Source organism: Cherax quadricarinatus, chromosome 96 (assembly GCF_038502225.1).
Source record: "Cherax quadricarinatus isolate ZL_2023a chromosome 96, ASM3850222v1, whole genome shotgun sequence".
Taxonomy (NCBI): domain Eukaryota; kingdom Metazoa; phylum Arthropoda; class Malacostraca; order Decapoda; family Parastacidae; genus Cherax; species Cherax quadricarinatus.
Window position 1 is genome coordinate 6098661 of NC_091387.1, and position 23974 is coordinate 6122634.

The 23974-nt window shown below is 43.5% G+C and overlaps 1 protein-coding gene across 2 annotated transcripts in view; it reads right to left on the reverse strand.

The window, feature by feature from the left end:
• Positions 1-7306: 7306 nt before the first annotated feature.
• The window catches only part of LOC128701756 (calmodulin), a 59619-nt gene continuing 42951 nt past the window's right edge, over positions 7307-23974 (reverse strand). The window contains exons 3-6 of one of the 2 annotated variants that reach the window (XR_011394728.1): positions 13820-13961; positions 13584-13684; positions 12554-12648; positions 7307-8696 (exon numbers count right to left, since the gene is read on the reverse strand). Coding sequence is in view for 1 of the 2 variants with exons in the window: in XM_053795673.2 (XP_053651648.2) it covers positions 8668-8696; positions 13584-13684; positions 13820-13961 (272 nt within the window). In the remaining variant the exon portion in view is untranslated. The remainder of the gene's footprint in view (positions 8697-12553; positions 12649-13583; positions 13685-13819; positions 13962-23974) is intronic. The other variant, XM_053795673.2, reaches the window with a different exon arrangement.

Genomic DNA, 23974 nt, shown 5'->3' on the forward strand with positions numbered 1-23974 from the left:
TCAACTGCTGTTTTTGCTAAACACCTGTTGGCTGCTATTGTTGCTAGACACCTATTGTTGCTGTTATTGCTAGACACACCTGTTGGCAACTGTTGTTGCTAGACACACCTGTTGCTACTGTTATTGCCAGACACCTGTTGATAGCTGTTGTTGCTGCTGTTATTGCTAGACACCTGTTGGCAACTGTTGTTGCTACTGTGATTGTTGGACACCTGCTGGCAGGTGTTGTATCCACAATAAAGCTCTCCAGGTGTCGAACCTGCGTCTCACTCGTCAGGGGTCTGGATACATCTATCAAGAATCCCTCACCTCGACTGTTACAATCACAAGCGAGCGGTAAACACGTAAGGGTCACGCAATGGCTACCTCTTCCAGCGGTCTAACCCAGGAAAAGGCATCGGGTTTGAGGAGCGCTAAACCCATAGGGTTTAGGTAGGGTAAGCAACCTGGACCTGCCTAGTATGGGTCAGTAGGTGACCTGGACCTGTCTAGTATGGGACAATAGGTGACCTAGACCTGCCTAGTATGGACCAGGGGTAGGGGAGAGTACAAATGAGGGTATGGGAGAGTACAAATGACGGTAGGGGAGAGTACAAATGAGGGGGAAGAGTACAAATGAGGGGGAAGAGTACAAATGAGGGGGAAGAGTACAAATGAGGGGGAAGAGTACAAATGAGGGTAGGGGAGTGCGCAAATGAGGGACACCTCCCCGGAGGTGTCCCTAGGGAAAGAACCCCTCACCAGGGTCACGGAACCTCCCTGGAGGGGGGTCCCCAGGGAAAGAATCCCTCACCAGGGTCTCGGAACACCCCTGGAGGGTCCCCTAGGGGAAGTGCCCCTCACCAGGGTCACGGTACTTCCCTGGATGGGGTCCCCTAGGGGAAGAGCCCCTCACCAGGGTCACGGATTATTATTATAATCAAGGGGGAAGCGCTAAACCCGGAGGATTATACAGCGCCTGGGGGGGGATGTGGAAGGCATTCAGGCTTAATTCGGGGAACTGGAGCACAGATCCAATTCCCTAAATCAAGAGCCCCTCACCAACATCAAGGAACCTTCCTTGAGGGGACCAGGGTCACGGAACCTCCCTGGAGGGGACCCTGGGGGAAGAGCCCCTCACCAGGGTCACAGAACACCTCTGGAGGGGGTCCCTAGGGGAAGTCCCTCACCAGAGTCACGGAACACCCCTGCAGGGGCAGGGTTATACAGCGCCTATGAACGGAGTGGACCAGTGGCTGTCTTCAAGACCCCCTCCTGGCTGTCTTCAAGACCCCCTCCTGGTAGTCTTCAAGACCCCCTCCTGGTTGTCTTCAACACCCCTCCTGGTTGTCTTCAAGACCCCTCCTGGCTGTCTTCAACACCCCTCCTGGCTGTCTTCAAGACCCCTCCTGGCTGTCTTCAACACCCCTCCTGGCTGTCTTCAAGACCCCTCCTGGCTGTCTTCAACACCCCTCCTGGCTGTCTTCAAGACCCCTCCTGGCTGTCTTCAACACCCCTCCTGGCTGTCTTCAACACCCCTCCTGGCTGTCTTCAAGACCCCCTCCTGGTTGTCTTCAACACCCCTCCTGGCTGTCTTCAAGACCCCCTCCTGGTTGTCTTCAAGACCCCCTCCTGGTTGTCTTCAAGACCCCCTCCTGGTTGTCTTCAAGACCCCCTCCCGGCTGTCTTCAACACCCCTCCCGGCTGTCTTCAACACCCCTCCCGGCTGTCTTCAACACCCCTCCTGGCTGTCTTCAACACCCCTCCCGGCTGTCTTCAACACCCCTCCTGGCTGTCTTCAACACCCCTCCTGGTTGTCTTCAAGACCCCCTCCCGGCTGTCTTCAACACCCCTCCCGGCTGTCTTCAACACCCCTCCCGGCTGTCTTCAACATCCCTCCCGGCTGTCAAGAGGCAGCTAGACAGACAAGTCAGTACCTGACCAGGTTCTATATTGGTTTACATGTGGCCAGCAGTAACAGCCTTATTGATCAGGTCCTGATCCACCATGAGGCCTGGTCATGGACGCGGTAGGGGGGCGTTGACCCCCAAAATCCTCCAGCTATACTAAGGTTTAACGCCAAGGGAATTCGAACCATCGGTGTACACTAACAGCTTAAGTGATCAGGACAGCCAGCGTCAAGCCTATGACACGTTTGGTTAGGTAAGGTTGGTCCCGTCGCTCGATCGGTAGCGAACTTGGCTCAAGCTGAGGTCCGGAGTTCAAATCCCCGGTACGGCTGGAAAACATTAGGGACGTGTTTTCTTAAGACACCTGCTGTAAATGGTCACCCATCAGTATAAAATAGGTACCTGGGTGTTAGTGGACTGGTGTGGGTGGCATCCTGGGTGTTAGTGGACTGGTGTGGGTGGCATCCTGGGTGTTAGTGGACTGGTGTGGGTGGCATCCTGGGACAAAACTGACATAATTTGCGGGAAATGCTCAGCATAACAAGCAACTTTCTATATAGTGGTATGTCACTGATGTCAGCTATGATCTGTATACCTTGTACACGTACTGGTATACCTTGTACATGTACTGGTATACCTTGTACATGTACTGGTGTACCTTGTACATGTACTGGTATACCTTGTACATGTAGTGGTATACCTTGTACATGCACTGGTATACCTTGTACATGTACTGGTATACCTTGTAAATGTACTGGTATACCTTGTACATGTACTGGTATACCTTGTACATGTACTGGTATACCTTGTACATGTACTGGTATACCTTGTACATGTACTGGTATACCTTGTACATGTACTGGTACACCTTGTACATGCACTGGTACACCTTGTACATGTACTGGTAGTAATATTATGATACAAGGTAATTTAGGAGGGATGTAAGGTGTTGGGATCAGTTCACAGGATTAAATACTGTTATGTACATTGATTTATAGTTATGGAGTTGGATCCGAGTACTTATTAATGGTGTTGGAAGCAGTTAATTATAATCAAGGGGGAAGCACTAAACCCGTAGGATTATACAGCGCCTGGGGGGGGGGGTTGAAGGCATTCAGGCTTAATTCGGGGAACTGGAGCACAGATCCAATTCCTTAAATCAAGAGCCCCTCACCAACATCAAGGAACCTTCCCTGAGGGGTGGAAACAGTTAAGAGGATTCAATACCATGTTCGTTATGCTCATTCATTTATAGTTGCTGTTATGGAGTTGGATCATACAGAGTACACTTACTAATGGTGTTGTAAGCAATTAAGAGGATTAAATACTGTTATATTCATTCATTTATAGTCATGGAGTTGGATCATATAGAGTACACTTACTAATGGTGTTGTAAGCAATTAAGAGGATTAAATACTGTTATATTCATTCATTTATAGTCATGGAGTTGGATCATATAGAGTACATTTATTAATGGTATTGTAAGCAGTTAAGAGGATTCAATACCATGTTATTAATGTACAACCATAAAAGATAGTAACTCTGGCACACCAGCGGCTCCTGCAACAAAATTCAAGGTTTAATTACTAACTAAAATGACAATGTCGACTAACTTGTAATGGCGGAGTAATACAAGTTGTCTATCTTGTGGGTGACCAACTTCCAGTGTTTCTCAGTCTTGTTAACCCGTCAACGTTCAACTTCCACCAGAAATATTGGCCAGTTGTGCTGTCAGGAACGTGTGTGTAGTCCCCATCCCCAGGGGTGAGCTCTAGCTCCTGAATCCAAGCGATTTTATGGCTTTTTTTTGGCCACCTCGTGCGACACGTCCTACCCCCGTGACCTCTGACGGGTGACTGACCTGGCTAGCCTGACCACATTCGAATTTGAAAAAATTTCTTTATGATACACCTATTCCTATTTAGGTCCTAAAACTGTTAATTTCTACGTTATTTCCTTTGTGTAACTATGTAAATAAAGAAGCGCTAAACCACAAGGGCCATACAGCGTTGCATAACTAGGTAAAACGTTCATGTTATTTAAGTGGGTTTAATGAGGGTTCTTCGTGCTCGAGGACCATCAACGTTTATTGGAATATTTTGGTAGGCCTAAATAAATTTCTACAGATGTGTTTAAGGACCAGAATGGAAATAAGTGACTTTGGGTTATCCTGTGTTCTTTTAATGTGTATACAAACACTGGCCCATGCGAGGCAGGTCCAAGTCTCCTACCGGCTTAAGCTAATGCCCCTACCTAATCAGGTCACATTCACTGAATATACACGTCAGTTCCCTTATTTTCTATCATGTTAATTTCACCACTATAATCTACCTCTTCCTTAATTATCGCGTTTCCTTAATTCAAGGTATAACTTAATTATCCTCGAATATCCTGGACTATTATTATAATCAAGGGGGAAGCGCTAAACCCGTAGGATTATAGTGCCTGTGGGGGTGGATGGAAGGTATTCAGACTTAATTTGGGGAACTGGAGCACAGATCCAGTTCCCTAGATCAAGAGCCCCTCACCAGCATCAAGGAACCTTCCTTGAGAGGTATCCTGGACTAGACCTTACGAAAACTAAATGCGATAATTAAAAAGATTTCGTTCGGATTTTTGACCCCGGAGGGTTAGCCATCCAGGACAAGCCAAGAAAGTCAGTTCGTCATCAAGGACTTATTTCTATTGTGATCCTCAATCTTTTCCCCCAGGATGCCACCCACACCAGTCCACTAACACCCAGGATGCCACCCACACCAGTCCACTAACACCCAGGATGCCACCCACACCAGTCCACTAACACCCAGGATGCCACCCATACCAGTCCACTAACACCCAGGATGCCACCCACACCAGTCCACTAACACCCAGGATGCCACCCACACCAGTCCACTAACACCCAAGATGCCACCCACACCAGCCCACTAACACCCAGGTACCTATTTGCTGCTAGGTGAACAGGAAACACGTCGAAATGTTATGGGCAAAGTAGATTATAGGGGATTATAATTATGAGAAAGCGCTAAACCTATTATAGGTAAAACAGACATTACCTGGAACATTATTATAATCAAGGGGAAAGCGCTAAACCCGTAGGTTTATACAACGCCTGTGGTGGGAGGGGATGGAAGGCATTCAGGGAACTAGGGCACATATCACCTAGATCAAGAGCCCCTCACTAGCGTCAAGGAACCTCCCTTGTGGGGCCAATATCTAGGAACCTTACTGGGGTACCTGTGGGTATAACCTAATTAATCCCTACCCCCCAGGCGCTACATAACCCCTGGGGGTGAGGGGCAGAAGCATGAATATAGTTTATAGGTTACCTCTGTTCCCTGGATCAAGATCCTTCCACAATCAAAGCACCGACTGTTAACATGGGAGAGCGCTAAACCCGTTTAACTACACAGCGCATGTGGTGGTGGGGGGGGATGGAAGGCATTCAGGGAACCTGAGCAGATCCAATTCCTAGATCAAGAGCCCTTCAACAGCATCAAAGAACCTCCCTTAGGGGAACACCGGCTGAATGGGAGTTAATTCATTGATGTCACGTTACCTCATGACATCTAGGGAGTATTGTCATTTTACTAGTTAAAGATTAAAATTTTGCGCATTAAATCTAAGTGATACTAGTACAAAATATTTTAAAGGTTATTTAAACCCTTCACATCTTTCTTGATCTTTTTTATTCAATACAACATGACATCAGGTCCTCAAATTACTAATGGCGTCCTGGTGGTTGGGATGAAGCGGCCGTAGATACTCCCCGGCTTGGCCCCGCCCGCCCGCACGCCACCACTACCAACAATACTAGTACAACCCGCCCACTGCCACCCGCCACCCCCTGGGGGCCACCAGGGACATGTACCACGCTGAGGGCCCAAGCAGGGAGAGGCTGCGGGACAGGAAGAGGCGGGGGCATGACAGGAGGGCCCCGTGGGACACGCCGGGGCCAGGCAAACACCCTACACATGGTGCCAGCAGGCTAGCGCAGAGGATGACATTTGCAACCACCCACCCACATCCTTCGAGTGAGGGCAACCTGGCATCTATAGCCACCACCTCACACTTGGTTAGTGTAGGCAAAAAGGGGGCAGCTGTAGTCACCCGCCCCCACCTGGTTCGTGAGGGCAGATCAGCTGTAGCCACCACCCTGCCCAAACCTACACAAGGACACTAGACAACATGCAGCAGCAATGTTAGAGCAACTAAGCCTGTCGTCTACAGCTGTGGCAGCCAAGGGATTGCTGCAGCTGCGGCGGTGGCACGACGCACACGGCAGCAGCAGTGGGGGGCAGAAATTAAAAATGAAATTGAATAAAAAGTATCGGCAGGCCCAACTTGAGTTATATTTGATAAAACGTTCATACTGGTGCAGGTGGTGGTGGTGGTGGGTGGGTGGGGAGGTGCGGGTCTGCCGGTCGGCACAGCTGTTCCACCAGTCATATCATCCCCCGGACAACACTCAAATACTGCTGCTAATGCAGTGATCGAGCTAGTGGCGCTGCTGGGTAGCGGTGATGATGGCAGGGAAACGCTCCTGCAGCACCGGGTCTCACCAACTGAGGGCTTTGGGTGCGGCAGCGGCGGGGAGAGCAGTTTAAACCCTTGGTGGCAGCAGGTGCTGGAGATCAGTAGGTATGGCAATAGTCTGCCAAGGCAGCAGCAGTTACTACCACCCCTGGCCCAACCTCCCTCCCCATTCCAAAGACTATAAAGTAGTCAAGGTCTCAACTCTCCCTGTCGCTCGCCTGCTCACCTTATGTACCACACTTTAAACAAGACGGGCTGCATGGCGCACGCTCCATACACGTCACGGCGCCATACACCCTCACAAACATAGCAGCGTTAAAGGAATGTTCATCGCGAAGCGGAGTTTAGTCGCATGTCAGAATGTTGGTAGATACACAACAGAACTACCGCTACGCACCACCTATATAAGGTTCCCCCAAATGAATCAAAGCCAGCAGGGTGGGCACCTGGCTTAACCCATCACCCAAAAATCAACATCTGTCCCTGCCCATTCAAAATTAAGTGAGGCTGGAGGCATTAAGGAGTGGGCACTGCTATGGTTACCACCCTGGGCAACACGAACAAAAATTGAGTAGTGTGACTACAAACCTACCGTCAACTGTTGAGACCCAGATAAGCATAAAAATTAAAGTAATCCAACAATGCCACATTTGGCAAGAAATTACAGGGGAAAAAATAAAGTGACATGTTGTAGAATGAGAAACTTTTCAAAGTGTACCATATTTTCCTACACAATAATATAAGCATTAATGAGCAAGGTATATGGTAATTATGATAAGTGGTCAAGCTCACTGGCAGCACTGCAGCATCTGCACAGTGGCATCTTAAAATTGTGAAATAATGTGGAGGTGGACAAGGAAAATACAAAATAAATAAAACATATGTGATGTGCCTTACATTAGTATTATGTAGTACAAGAGTAAATTTTCCATCGTTCATTTTTGTTTTTTTGCAATATGTATACATTTGCTATTCCTTTTAAGAAAATTGACAAAGACACGGCTAACAAGAAGTATTGATACTTAAATGTATCCATCTCATTCATCAACAAAAATACAGCACACCCTCTCCGTTCTTATTTACCTGAATAATTGACTTCCAGACAAACAATACAAAATTGTCGCTATTTGCAAACACTCAATAATATAAAAAGAAAGAGGAATAAAAAAAGGGGGGCCCTCAACATGGCCAACACCAACCTCAGGTCAGGCAAGGTCAGATGGGACCAATTCCTCCTTCACAATGCTTCTTGCAGAAGAAAAAAATAAAACTAGTAACTTAAAAATTGATAATTTGTTATGACAGTCTTAAACGATCAACCTAGCTTTCCGTTATCACTTAGAACACTAATAAAATGAGAGAAAGATCTTATAGTCTTGAGAGACGAGTATGGGTGGCAGTCCTTCGAGGTGTTGGGAGATGCACGATATATTACTTCTTACACTTGAGGGGGTAGGGCAGGGAAGGGAGGGGGGGAGAAGAAAAACCTTCGTCACTGATTATTGGATCATTAAAAATATCCATACATTTCTGATCTTCCCAATTGTGTCAATTCAGTATCAAATAATTTTTATTCACAATGGGCACCGTCAAGTACACAGGTTGTTTTCATCCTCGGGTGTCCCAGCAACACTAATTTCTCCAGCATAGGAATAAACGAGTGCTGGGATGATGTATGACAGACGAAGAAACTCTCCCCCCCACAGCCACTTTCTACTAAGTAATATGTATACATAATGATTAAATATTAATGTTTTCTAGAAGGCCAGCCACCCAAAGCGCGTCCCTAGAACAACCAACCCATGATTAACTGCGCTACCTCTGTGGGCGACGAGTCCTTTACTCCTTGTGGGGGCACTGCCCTCCGGCCACACCCATCAGTGCCTCCACATCCTCCCACGCCCACACTTGCTGATGAAGGCATGGCATCATCGCTACTGCCGACTGGTGATGGAAAGTGTCGGCAGTATAGGGTGGTTGTGTTGGTATTGACGGTTCTTGAAGTAGATGTAGTGGTGGCGGCGGTGTTGGCAGCGGCAGAGGTGGTGGTTGTCGTGGTAGATGGAGATTGTAGCGCTTTAAGAGCCAGATAGTTTAAAGGCAATACAAGATTTTAGCAGAGATAGTACGGTGACTCGTTTATATCATAATGGGTTTTAGCAGTTCTCTTAACAAGATAAAACTGGAAAGCAGAAAAAACTGTTCGTTTCAAATTTGTTTACAATATTTAGTGGGCGCATTCACTTCACTTTGAGGTCATCATTGTGACGAACTCTGTAGGCAAGAAAAAATGAACAAGAATTAGTACAATTCCAAGAATTATGGGCTTGGGAATAAGGGCAAATCTTAAAGATTAAGGTATGTGGAACAGTTGGCTATCTATTGGCAAGACATTTTGCCTACACAGATTTCTTCAAATACGAAGGGAACAGTAGTAATGACAAGGATAATGCAATCAGTCCATTCTTGGAGAAAGTATTTGTGGTGGTTAGTCCCTCTGCCTAGAACGATATTGCTCCAGACCACAGAGCTGAACTCTTCTCCAGGCTGAGGGACTGACCACCTCAAATACTTTCTCAAAGTCTGATTACATTATTTCATTACTACTGCTCCCTCTTCACTGACTGAAAAAGCCTACTTGTACATGAAACATTTCAATAAAGATGCCCGGCTGTTCCACATGTCAATCTTCAACTTGTCGATATTTTATACCATTCTCAAAGCAAATCTGATCCGTGAGGGAGAGATCAGTAATACCAATAAATTCTTTGACAAGTCTTCACTTGGGGGGAAAAAATGCATATTTCATTTTTGCACAAATTGGTAACTTATATTCTGTTAATTTATATAATTCCCAAGTCATTAAAATATACAAGACATGGAAGTGTCAAAAATTAAGACAGTAACCACTAAAAGCAAAGTATGCAACAATCAGCAGTAATCTATACTAAATTGTCAACCAAACTTGCAGGTCTGATACCAGATTTACACGCCTGACAAACGTTGAAAAAAATCCAAGCTCTATCAGAGACCAATGACAACCAATGTACAAGATAATTTAGAGTAGCTACACTTGCATAAAGTATGTAACCACCATTTTAACTTATTGTAAAGTCGAATCTAAAAATCCCATTACTGCTAAATTTTAAGAGCCTTGATTTTGAAAGATACAACCAGACTAAACCAAAAAAGGCACAATACCGTAACTGGAACGATACACAAATAACCTGCACATAGCAGAGAGGAGCTTACGACGATGTTTCGGTCGTGACTTTGTAAATGGTCCAAGTCGGACTGAAACATCATTGTAAGCTCCTCTTCTATGTGCGGGTTATTTGTGTATACAACCAGACTAATAATGGTTCATGGAATCCTCCAAGCTATCTTGCAACTGATAATGGCATGGCTGAAAGATATTGTGCAACTAAATAAGCAGTTTTATTTTGCTACATACAGCTTATGTTACCCAGAGAAAAACTATTATCCTATTCCAACAAGCTGGTTGCAATCTTTTAGATTTTACTCTTTTCAAATCTCCAGAATTTAACATTACAAACAGGTATACCAGTTTCAGGCACATATCACTACATACTGTTGCCTTGTTATTGAATGCAGTTTGCTGCCTGACTTTTGCTTTTCTAACTAGACTCTCGATATATTAGTGAATAAAAGACTGGACCAATGAAATTTATTGGTCTTGCTCAGTTTTTGGGCCCAAGCATCTCCATGGATTTTTTTTTCTTTTTTTTTTTTAACAGCATAGTCTTCACTATGCATGTGGGAAAAACTTTGAAGTCTCACATGTGACCAGGTCTTCCTGCCACACTAAGGAAAGTTAGCTCTAGTACTGTTTTAACCATTAAACAGTCCAAAGAGATAGACGTTCAAATTCGTAGTGCTACAAAAGTAGATCTACTTTGTTTTACATATTTTCAAATAAAAAAAATGTAAATAAGTTTTTTTTTTACACATTTTCAAATGCAAAAACAAGAAAAAAGACCTACTTTTTTTTTTTACACTTTCAGATGTTGAAAAAATGCATATATACATTTGGACCGTTTAAGGGTTAATACAGTACACTGAGCTATGATATATTTTTCTTAATTTCATGCCAAAACATACAGCAACTTGTTTTGCTGCAGACAGACAGGCTATACACAGTAGGTTTCCAGTGTAGCCTGGCACTAAAATAACATTTTCTCCGTTCGTTAGTCACGTCTCCAGGCCCCTCATATTATGTGTTTGTTATTTTGAATTTATATTAAAAAAAAAAAAAATTAGAAGATTTACTGTTATTCAGACTACTGCATAATTGTATAAATATCAGTGCATTTGTGAATGCACAGTTCCATCAGCTGATGTGTGATGCATTTTGTTTACTCTTGAAATAATTTTTTAACATTTCTGCTACTTTGAGTTCACTTTCTAGCTAATTTTAGTCTGTAAATCATTCAAAATCATCTATTTCTGTAATGTATCTCCCATTGTATCAAACGAGACCAAGAAAACTAGAATACAACCAGAAATACTGTACAAAAATACAACTGTCATTTTCAACCAAAAACCGACAGTTTCTTATTATGCACTGTGGAGGATTTTTTTTTGTACTGCGCACATTGACCACTGACCCATTTTCTCACATGTAGGCCTACTAGGTTTCTCCTGAAAGATTGTTTTAGCATTACACTACCAACACTGGCTTCAAAGCCATAATATGGGACCGACAATGAAAGGGTTAACAGAATCCTTCCACCATAAGCCATGCGAGTCTTAAGAGGCAGCTAAAATACCTGAAGCTAAAGGGCTAGTAACCCCTTCAAATTTCTGAAGGCAAAATCAAACTTCTCTCTTTTGGGTCACCCTGCCTTGGTGGGAGATGGCTGGAGTTAAATTTTTATTAAAACTACTGGGCTTAGTGTTGAAAAGTTCTGGAATCTGGCAAGCAGAAGCTGACAAGGTACACTAGTACCCAGGGAAGTGGGAGGTACCCAGTACTCGCCCCTCACCACCCCTGAAATTAAGTGCCAACTGACTATTTAAATACTTTTCTTCTGAAATGATAGAGAATCTTCGAGAATAACTAACTTCAAAATTTTAAACTATGGAATTAAGCATGCACAAAATTGGTCGTCTGAGCAGAATTTATGCCATAAGTTTTAAGTCCTATTTTAAGCAAATTCCTAGCCACTTCACCAGTATGCTGTGTATAGACTGAGAAACTGCCCATTCAACTATTACAACTACCCTATAAAGTGCAGAGAATTTTTAAATTTGGGCAATTTTACAGAATTCAACAAAATTTCAATTTAAAACCAGGTCCCAGTAAACAAAGGCATTAACCTACAAAACCAAACTATCCTCTACTCAAGCTTATCACCAGGCCTCTCCTGTCCAATACTTTCCACCGTTTTGAATCCAAAACACAAAGCTTAACCTTATCCCTCAAAGTATAATAATGGTCACAACTTAGGCCTTCAATAATTTAAGCAGACTTGGTAGAAATCCATAAAACAGACAAGGGGATGAAGGATGGGGGGTAATAGAAGGGGGCCCAACCCTTGTACAAGAAAATCTCCAAAAATACTTGTGCTACTCTAGCCTTATTTAGGTTGGTTTGAAACCAACCTAAATCTTTCACCGATCTCTTCCAATTTATCAAATGATACGAAGAACTTGGCAATAAAGCCATTACCAAAGAAAACGTCAAATTCCTAGTTTTAACCGAACAAGGTCAAAGATCTGCTCGACCTATCATGCACTGTGGCAGTTTTTTTTTTTCTGTGCACATCACTTAGACCCACTCTCTCCTATCTTCAAAATTTATTGTTCGCAGCTCATTCAAGGGTGCTGTGCTTAAAATGGATTTACACGAGTAACACTGGCATCCAACCTTAATCTACACAAGAGCGAAAGGCTTAAGGAACGAAGACTTCTTAGATCACTCACAGAACTAGTAAGGTAGATAAACACAGATTAAAAGAACACTCAAAGTAGAGGGAATAGGTGTATTGAAGAATGCATAGAAACCCAAGCACCACAGGATAATGAATTACCAAGAAAAATGAAGGAACCAGGGACAGTAAATTACACAAGACTCCCAATTAGCAAACATAACCAATATGGTGACTAACGGGTAAACAAAAAACTAAGGTTAGAAAGGTGAGCCACGGGCGAAGGGAGTACAGGGCGATGAGGTGTTACTTTGAGGTCATCATTCTCACAAACTCTGCAAAAGAAAAAGCCAAAGGCTACTCTGGGTGGGAGTCATGCAACAGGTTAATTTAACTGAGCATCATGTTATATTTAACTGAATTCTCAAAATATGCTGCTAGTGACATCTGAGCAGTCAAATTTAAATTTAATATTCAACAAGCATCATTTTTCACTATTTAATAAGATTTACAGCTCTGATATCCATGATCTGTCACCCTAAACATACTGCACTTGCATTTTGCCACAAATGTCTGAATGGTCTAAATGCAAGTTATGTAGGTCACATTAAAACAATTTGAGGCAAACAGTATACACTAAGTTTAAGATGAGGTTGGCATTAGGGTATCACTAATACTAATTTAAAACATTGCAAGGATGCAGGTTAGCACAAAAATATGATTTTAATGAAAAGAAATAAGGGATGCAGGCTATTTTGCCAACTACATAAATGGGCTTAAACATGCTCAAGCCGTGGGTTGCAAATCTTTAGTAATACATCCAGGAAACTGCCTAAGAATGCACTTAACCTGCTCAACATCATTAAACCATCGTTTGAAAAATAATGGTTTAAAGTTGTAGCCGTTAACGTCTTCCATTTGTGAAACAGGACACCCTACATAAAATCTAATTTTGTCCTGTACATGTCAAGCTTTATTAAAACACATTCCCACATTAGCATACCTGCCAATTTAAGGATCAGCACCCCTTACCTTCATAACTGTATTGCTATAACCCCATACACATTTAACTTGCAACTTCCCTATCACTATTAAAATAGTATACGATTTGAAGTGTAAACACTAGATTCAAGTCTTGTATCTAGTGTGGCTATATCACTAATTGACTAATTGTGCAACTAGTCAATTTGTTACTCGTGTTGAAAATGAAGATGGTTTGACAATTACAGGACAGCTGACCATTGGTGCAAAATCATCTGCAGGTACTCACCTTCGTAGTTAACTTGACCGTCACCATCAATATCAGCTTCCCTGATCATCTCGTCTACTTCTTCATCAGTCAGTTTTTCCCCAAGATTAGTCATCACATGCCTAGTCAGGGAAAAAGTTATTTACTGTTAAATTGAATTAGTGTTTCTTGCCTACATTTCTTTTTTGTATTAAATAGCAATATCACTACCAAAGATTGTGATCAGTATCTTTAAAGTATCAATGAGATTTCCTAACCTAAGCTCAGCCGCCGAAATAAAGCCGTTACCATCCTTATCGAACACCCTGAATGCTTCTCTGATTTCTTCTTCAGAGTCAGTGTCCTTCATCTTGCGCGCCATCATCGTCAAGAACTCTGGGAAATCTATTGTTCCATTGCCTGCAAGAAAATCATTCTGGTTACTTTGGAACTGGTTACTGAAAAATGCAATAGTGCATACACTAAGACTGACAAAACAGACAACTTACAATTATGAATTAAAGCACAAGTCAACAGTTTTAAAATAATGCACTAAAATTCTGAAGTCTAATTTATACCTTTCACTCTGGATACGGAATACAATGTCTTACGGAACTCAACTCAGGACACAGTGCCTGGGAATTGGAGGAAATCAGATTTTATCCAAGGCAGGGGAGGACAAATCCAATTCCTTAGCTCAAAGGTCCGTTAACAGTATCGAAGAACCTCCCTTCACCGGGTCACCAACTGGACAACACTTGGGCCAGAACTTCCAGCAAATTGAAATCAAACTTCCCTTGAAGGGAGGGTTGAACAGGAAAATGCCAGGAATTACAATATTATGATCTTCTATAATACCAACCTTCAACAGTAGCAATATTACGATCTATAATACCAACCTTCAACAGTAGCAATATTATGATCTACTATAATACCAACCTTCAGGAGTAGCAATATTACCCCGAGTTATGACTCAGCATTTTCTGAAATGCTGAAGCCTTAATAGTAATACTACCTCAGCATTCTTTTTAGGGACCTATTACCCATTTTAGTCATAGGTAACCACGAACCCTGTAGGAGTTACACAACACCTAGGTGGTGTAGAATCCCTTTCAGGAGAGAAGGGGGAATGCATCAATGTAGGTCTCAATTGCATGCACTGTAGATGCTGTATAACACTTCTCCATCAATAAATAAGATAAATGGACTGCAGCCAAGGTTGGGGGGGGGGATAAATCCCTTCCGCTAGCCCCTCACTAGCAACAAGGCGCAACAAGGCACAACAAAGGTAATATTTGCAAGCTAAAATCATATCTCTATCCAATTCAGAAGGAAGCACTAAACCCTGGGCAGGCAGTGCAAAATACCCCCAATGAAAAGTAGGAGTGCCATTGGTACACTAAGAAAAGTGTTTGGGGCCCAAGATTTCAATAACCTCCCACCAGACAAAAGGGGGATTACCAATAGACCTCTGGCTGCCTTCAAGAGGGAGCTGGACAGAAATACATTGGTGCCGAATCAGTAGGGATGTAGTTCTTATGAACTACGTGCAGTCAGCAGTAACAGCCTGGTTGATCAGGCCCTGATCCATCTGGAGGCCTGGTTATGGACGAGGCCATGGGGGCGTTGATTCCTGGAATACCCTCCAGGTAGGTAAACCCACAGGGAAGGGAGGGGTCATGCCATGCCTGTGGAATGGGAGGCATCAGGTCTGATCCAAGGAAAGAGGGCAACCCCAATTCCTAGGATCAAGAGCCACTCGCCAGCATCAATGGAAACAAAGGACCCAATGGAAGCAAGGCACTGACTTTCTTGGGTTATCCTGGGTAATTTATACTATGATTGTACTTGTGTACCTATGTAAGTAAACTTATGCTGAAAGCTCAGCATTAGAAATGTCCAGGTAATCATTTTTAATTATTGTTATTATTATTACAATCAAGGGGGAAGCGCTAAACCCGGAGGATTATACAGCGCCTGGGGGGGGGGGATGTGGAAGGCATTCAGGCTTAATTTGGGGAACTGGAGCACAGATCCAATTCCCTAAATCAAGAGCCCCTCACCAACATCAAGGAACCTTCCTTGAGGGGAATCATTTTTAAAAACTTTCAATAATGTTACTCTGTCACAGCCTTAATCATGCTTGATGAGCAAACTTGGGAAGTAGTCAAGAGAAGCAAACATTTCCCGGGAGCAGAAGCCAGTTATTTTTATTTAAGTGAACAGCAGCATGTTTCAACACTAGGATACAGAGAAGCTGACTTTGCTTGACAGTTCACTATTATACCACCCTTCCTCTGGCTGCCTCCAGAGGGTAGGGGGGGAGGGGACATCTTCCGCTTCAACTGCTTTCCACTAGGTTAGGAGCTAGGCCGGGCTACGAGAGTAGAAAGACTAAACTTTTAAGTACATCAAAGGTTACCAGCACTGGTCTTGGGTTACATTTTATGTCCATAAAATATGGACAAGTTCTTAGCCTCTATACACAGACAGGTGTAGCCTATTATCCGGGGCAGCACATTGTACAGCAGCTTCACTCAGATGCCATTTATATATTCCCCTGCACAAAAAAAGTGACCCTAACAAACTCGGGGGGGAAAACAACACAAGGTTAAGCAAACCTTTACAAAATAAATGACATGTTAGACAGTATGTTCTATATGCATTTAATTACTATTGTATTTTTATAAGAATATACTGCAGGATACTTGCTGGTCAGTCGGGAGGGGACTGGAGGGTGAAAACCAAAAGCCAATTCACACTGATTACAGCCGTGACTATGTCTAGGCTTCTTTTAATCAGCCTAGCCCGGCCTGGTCAGTCACGTTGTGCTGACGGCAGCAAGCAGATCTACCAGGCTAACACTTACACTGTACCTTTGCTCCAGCATAGTCCATTAGACATGCTGCTTTGGAGGTATTCCCAGTACCTGATAAATTCTGAGCACAATGCTATATACCTGGAGGAGGGTTTGGGGGGGGGGTCAACGCCTATGAGAGATGTGCAGTGAGTCTACTGTGGGAGGGTGGAGGAAAATAAAGGGGGTCTAAACCTTAAAACCACGCAGTAGGCAAGTGTGCGCTAAATCAATAGGGAGGTAATTGTGATACCACTGCAAGGATTCAGGGAAAAGCAGTTACCGGAGTGGTGAAGGTGTGAATATCCATTCAACCAGGATTCGTGTGTTCTGCGGTAAAGGTAGTTGGAAATAAGGGAAGGGGACCTCCATTATCAACATCCGGGGTCCCAGACTATTCAACCTCTTACCAGATGTCAGAAACACGGCTGGAACAAGTGTAGAGGCCTTCAAGAGGAAACTGGACAAGTATCTTCAAGTGCCAGAACAACCAGGTTGTGATGGATGTGGGGCAGCGGGTCCCCAGCAGCAACAGCCTGGTTGATAAGGCAAGCACCGGACGAGCCTGGCCCATGGCCGAGATCAGAGAGTAGTTAAAACTCTCGAAAGTCTTCAAAGGTGTATCAAAGGTAAAGGTTTCTTTCCTACCATGCCTTGCAACATCGATATATTTGAGGAAACGTTTCGCCACACAGTGGCTTCATCAGTCCAATACACCAGTCCAATACACATCAGAAAGGTGTAAGGAGAGGAGTTTGAAGTAATCAGTCCCTCAGCATGGAGTCAATGTGTTCAGTCCATCAACTTGGACTTTAAAAAAACATTTACCATGCCTTGCTGGGAACGCCAGTGTTAATTACCAATCACTGAAAATACTGTACCATAATTTATCTGCATAATTTTAACAGGAGTATTAACATTGTCTTGGGTGTATGCTTCAATTTAAACTTTTATACTGTGCTGGCAATAGGTGGAGGACAAAGGGCAAAGATCAAAGATGGTGAGCAGTAGTGAAAGTGACCGCCCGCGCTGGTGAATGATGAGGTGGCAAGTAGTGGCCAAGATCGAAGAGTGGGTGGAGGGGGCGGATATACTGGGAGGATTCTGAGGGATGCGGGTGGAGTGGGGAGAGGGTGGAGACGAAGGAAGAATCGAGTGTCTTAACAAAATTGTATAGATCAGCACTGTTGCCACCCTACTGTACACAATAGTTCGGAGGGAATCAAATCAGCCAAGTTTCCTGTCATATTCCCTAGTACAGGGTGATGGAGGAGGGAAAAAGTGCAAGTTGAGGAGGTGAAGGTGGGCGTGGTGTGGCGGCTGGCAGCCAGTCTGGCAGCACGAGGTGCCCCCAGGCAGCAAGGGCACTGTCACCTGCCCAGGGACACTGCGGACGTTGCTTCAACCACGCTCTTGACTACACCTATCAACGTCCTGGTCGTGTTAAATGTATCCATTTTACACTAGTTTTCCAACCAGGACGGGAGAGCAATGTTGGTAGTAACAAGTCTCCCCCCCCACCCCCCAAAGAGAACCTCAACATCCCTACCCATCCCAGGCACTATTATATACCTTTGCTATATTCACTTTCCATTTTAAGACTATTACAACACCTAAATAAATTTGTCAACTCCACTGTACATAAGTTTCAATATTCACCTCAGCTACATCTGACCGTTACGGATCTGCTATAAACCATATTCGTGGCCTCACACATTATCCAGTGTCAACTTAAGTTTCCTGCGTACGACCTTTTAAGCAATGTTAAGCAAAAATTCTGGCAGTCTACAACCTCATGCAATATTAAGATTAGCACGTTTTCCATAATTTTTACTGTCTCAAGGGGTCAATTCATGTCTTAGTCCCCCCCCCCCCACTCTTCCCTCTTATTTCTGGCCTCCAAGACCCGATCATATCTAACAAGCTGTGTATATAAGTTACCTTGACCTCTGTATTCCACTTTCCATCTTATGAAAAAACCATTTCCTAGAAGTCCCTATCGCTCATCTTACCTGCCAGTAATGTTTCCTGTATCTCCCCCCCCCCTCAAACACCTGATAAGCTAGAAATTTTACGGTCGTGATCCCTGAATACATGACAAGCTGCTGACCACTGCCACCTTAAGACCAGAGCGAACAAACCTTCTCAGGTTGGCAGCCAACAATTACGGTGCCAAGTAGAGCACAGGCTCTCGCCAGCATCTTAATTCCTCTCCCACGTTTACAGACGTGTCACCAGACTGATACATCATGAAGCTTCTCTTTTCATTAGACCGTTCTTGCATTTACCTGTGCATGCTAATCAAGTTATGATTAAGCTAATGAGCTATACAGACTAAAGTTACAATTTATGGATGTTTTAGATTTATTTTCTACTAACTCAAATAGCTTTCTGAACCTAGGGCGTTATTCTCAAATCTAGCACCTCCCAACCAGGAACTGGTTTCGATTATTAGGTTTAAAGCTTACTAACTACAAGAGGGTTACATTAAGAACAATCGTCTGTGATCAGAAAATTTAATTACCAAAACAAGGCTCGAGTAAAACGTGTACATAAAGATATACACCTCTGTATATCCTTGGCGCCAGCACACCTACCCCCAATGTTCCCGGCTAGTGTGTATTGCCAAGCTGAGACATTTTACGAGTGTGCGGGAACAATCATCGCCACAGTTGCTCCACTAGCTAGTACACCAAATGTACAAGCTACTGGTCACGAGTAGTCGAACCTTCCAGGGGGCGCCTCGATGCCGGTGAAAATAAGAGGAATTTGATCTTGTTACAATGAGTTACACGAGAGATTTTACTTCCTCCTGTTACAATGAGCTACGAGAGATTTGATCTGCCTCCTGTTACACCGAGCTGCACGAGCCGTACCTGTCTAGTCCCCCGCCTCCCCAGAACTCGTCTCAAACTGAAATAATACATGTACTGGACACTTTCCATAAGGGCAAAATTCTGACACTAGGGAGTGAGGGGTGCCTTTTTGAAGGATCTTAAAGGAATTTAGACTTATCAAATATTTCCCAGGCACTGTACGGCCCTTAGTTTAGCACCTCCATGATCACAATACACGTGAAATTAATATTGTACATAGAACACAGGTGAACAATACCTGTGGGGGGCAGGCGGTGTGCCAGACCTAGGAAGTCTCATCACGTCCCAGGACAATCACGCACATCTATCTACACCTAATCCCAGCCTTCACATCAACTGCATAGCAGTATCACAAAGTAATTACGGAACTTACCCCCCCCCCCAAGGAAGGACTTCACAGGTGTTGTACAACCCCCTCCCTTTCCTATGGGTTTAGCGCTTCGCCATAAATTTAAGAATTATCAGTGGTATTAAAACGGTAACAGAGCTGTACCACCATCTGTTAATTAAGGGTTGTAGCTAGGCAGCAACCTGGTTGAGCAGGCAGTCAGTTAAACTTCGGGACTAAGAAGAATCAAGTGTGAGTGATGCGGAAATTCTAAACTCGAAGGTGCCATACAGCACCTGGCAAATTATGCAGTTTTGAAACAAGGTCAAATATATATAAAAGGTGCACCTACATACCGTCAACCACACTATCATGTTTTCTTTGGGTATGTGCAAATTACGCGGTGGGTCGATTCCAGGTACGGGCGGAAACTATGGGCACGTTTCCTTACATTTGCTGTCACTGTTCATCTAGCAGTAAGTAGGTACCTGGGTGTTAGTCAACTGTTATAGTAAGCTCAGATCCTTTAAAATTGACAAACTGTAGAGCTTTGGGTTACTTGATAACCACCTCTCACTAGCATTCTAGTCTACTAGTTGGAGACTTTGGGGAGGGTCCACGCCCTTACAGCCTGATCCTAGACCAAGCCTCCTGGTCTAAGGCCTAATTAGCCAGGTTGTTATTGCTGCACCATAGCTCGTCTGATCAGGAACAGACTAGCCGTTTTCTCGAAGACAACTCGAGAAGTGTAGGTGAACACAGCATTCTCCTTCCACTTCTATTCACTGAGAATTTTGCACTGTCTGCAGAACCTTCGATTTGTAGTGTGATGCGAGTGCAGATCTGGGACCAACTAAAAATTCAGTAAATTAAGACATTGCAAGTAGTTGTCTGGGGAAGTACACAGCCAGTAATTTAGGCGCATAATTATTCCAACAGATTCAACAACTTCGCCTGCCTTAATGTGGCTGCCATAGTACAATGTTCCAGCCGAATCTTTTAGCTTCCAAGGGCCACCGCCCCCCTGCGGCCCGGTCCCAAAACCACGCCTGCTTGTTGCTGACCTGATCAGTCAGGTGTTGGTGCTTAGTCCAACATTTCCCCCCCCCCACCTTAGGCTAATCAGGAACAGATACAGGTAACAAGATGAATCCTCAAAAACATCCATCACCACGGCTTCTATACTGAATTGCGACCCTATCAAGCGAGATCCTGACATTATCCTCCCTAATTCCAGCCCATAAACTTATCCCCACGGCTTCTAAAGACGGGATACTTCCGCCATAACTCAATTTCCCGAGAAAGTCAGCGCACAACTTTTGACAGGCAACATATGCATGGCGCCGTGAACCCTGTCACCTGGGATGAGCCATCGAGTGGGCTAGCTTGGGGAAGGGTAGGTATATGGGGTGACCTCCGAAGTATATCACCCTTCAAAACGGGGGGGTCGGGATGCTCTGATGCTGAAGGATGTTTGATAGGAATTTAACCGCTTTCTCAGAGCATGCTGTTATGAACGAAGAATTTAGCACCAGGTAAATTATCAACATGAAGTGTGGTGAAGTACCGACTTCTCAACCACCGGGATGGAAGTTCCTGTTCTGGATGCGACTACTAGCAACTTAAACTTTACCAACTAGTCCACAGCAGTTTAGTGCCAGCCCAAAGTAACAGTCTTCTAAACTTGTCTAAGTTGTGTGTTAGGTAAAAATGACATGGGCAACTAATGTGGCATTTTATTCTAGCTTTGTCTAGCCGTCACATTAATTAGTATCCTTGAGTAAGTTTACTTAGGCACGAGTAGGTACACAAGTACAATCAGTGGATACAACAGAAGGTCAAATGACATATCCATTGGGGTCATGTACCCAACATTGATAATTCTGCCTTTTATTACTAAGTTATGTGGTTTAATTGCAAGTGAATAAGCATTGGTGGATAGTGCGGCTACACATGCATGTAGTGTAGATACTGGTGCATTATAGGGGCGTTTGTGGTGTACGAAGTGTAGTTGAGCAAGCGGGAGCTGGCCTACTCTTGCTGATGGGGAGGTGGGGGGGGGGAAGGTGGGGGTGGTGGAGGGTATGAGGGAGATACTGGGACCAGATATTTATAACCCTCACCACGTGCTGTCTGCTCCACACTACCCATTATACTTTTCATAAAAAACTACATCAAACCATTTTTCGGACAAACTGAGGGCAATTTTTTTCTGGCAAGTACAGAGCTTTAAAAGGACAGTAATGGAAACTAGTCACTGACTGAGTTGCACCACGTAATTTACCTAGATGAACTTTCTTACAGTACACTTTCCTTAATTAACCCGTAAACGGTCCAAACGTATATATACGTTTTTTCAACATTTGAATGTAAAAAAACGGTATTAAAAAAAGTAGATTTTTTTTTTTACATTTGAAAATGTGTAAAAAAAAAAAAATAGATCTACTTTTGTAGCACTACACATGTGAACGTAGATCTGCTTGGACCGTTTACGGGTTAATACGACGTTCAACCTAGACGAGGCTTCATGAGGCTATGTAGGTGAAACCTTAATAATGGAAGCTTTGCCTGTTACACTTCAAACGGCTAACTTCAGGAAGTGTACGTGATGTTCTGTAATCGTGACCAGTTTCTAGTTTATAAATCGTGATTACCTTTAAAAACTGAGCTCAAGCTCACAACTACGATCAGCAATAATTTTCAGGTTTGTAGATGACTGGTTCAGAGAACCGACATGATAAATTAGACAAGGTTGAGGGACTGATTACCTCATTCTCCTCCTATTCTTCAAGATTCTCCTTTGTATGGACTGATGAATGAAGCCACTGTGTGGCGAAACGTTTCCTCAATAAAGATACCCAAAAGTTGCACATATGTCTAATTTATCAATAATTTTCAGACTTGCTGCCACAGCCTCTGGCCCAGCCATCACAACCAGATGACAAGCAAGACTTGCAACAGAAAAACATTAAAATGGTATAAAATACCGACAGATTGTTAGGAAAGACACATGCAACAGTTAGGTATCTATTTCGAAATAAAGATACCTAACTGTTGCATATGTGTCTTGCCTAACAGAAATAAACATGCAATATAATGTGATCCATTCTTGACAACGTTTCGCCCATACAGTGGGCTTTATCAAGTCACAAACGTTGTCAATAAAGGATCACATTATACTGCATGTTATTTCCATTGTGTCGGTATTTTATACCAATTTATTTCAAAGACTTGCAACAGTTGGGTATCTTCACCGATTAAAAGTTTGTACCGTAAATTACATTCACTTCATAAGCTCCTCCTCCGCACTTGTGCTGTATTCTATTCAAGATTGATGGACTGACCACATCGACTAAAGGCTGAGGGACTCATTACCTCATTCTCCTCCTGTTCAAGATTCTCCTTTGTATGGACTGATGAAGCCACTGTGTGGCGAAACGTTTCCTCAATAAAAATACCCCAAGAGTTGCACATATGTAATTTATCAGCTTGTCTGTTCTGTGAACCATTGATCTACAATTCTAAGACGAAGAATGAGGGGGAAACGAAGTGTAAGTGGAAGATGGGTATTAAAGGGGATATAAATAAGTCTTGATCTCTCTCTCTCTCTCCAAGAGAATCCGATATAATTAATTCAAATTAGATAAGTTTAGATTTAGAAAAGATATAGGAAAGTACTGGTTTGGAAATAGGGTCGATGAGTGGAACAATCTGCCTAGTAGGGTTATTGAAGCTAAAACCTTGGGTAGTTTCAAATTTTGGTTAGATAAATACACGAGCGAGGGGCTGGAGTTAAATGGGACTCGCACGAGTTAGTGGATTTATCAGAGCTTATTGTTAGGGCAAATATTCTGTTAGTGGGTTGGATTTGTGAAATACCTGCCCAGTATGGGCCAACAGGCCTACTGCAGTGTTCCTCTGTTTCGCCTAGGCGGTAGGCTTCTTCAGTCAAATAGAGACTGCAGGCAGCCAAAGTGACTTCGGTGAAAAATACAATGTTGCAGACGCGTCTTAACGTGTCAGTATTTTATACAATTTTCAACAAATCTCAAACAGATGTTCACCAGGTAGCTGTCGAGTTTCCTCTTTATAAATTCATTTGTTGCAGCAATATTTGTCAAACTAATGACATTGGTGTATGTTGTGCAAGATACTCAGAGTATATATACATTCCCCAGAGAGGTAAGACACACATGCAACAGACAACTTTATTCCGAAACGTTTCGCCTACACAGTAGGCTTCTTCAGTCGAATACAGAAAATAGGCAGGAACAGTAGAGATGTGAAGACGATGTAATCAGTCCATCAACCTTAAAGTCGTGATGGACTGATTACATCGTCTTCACATCTCTACTGTTCCTGCCTACTTTCT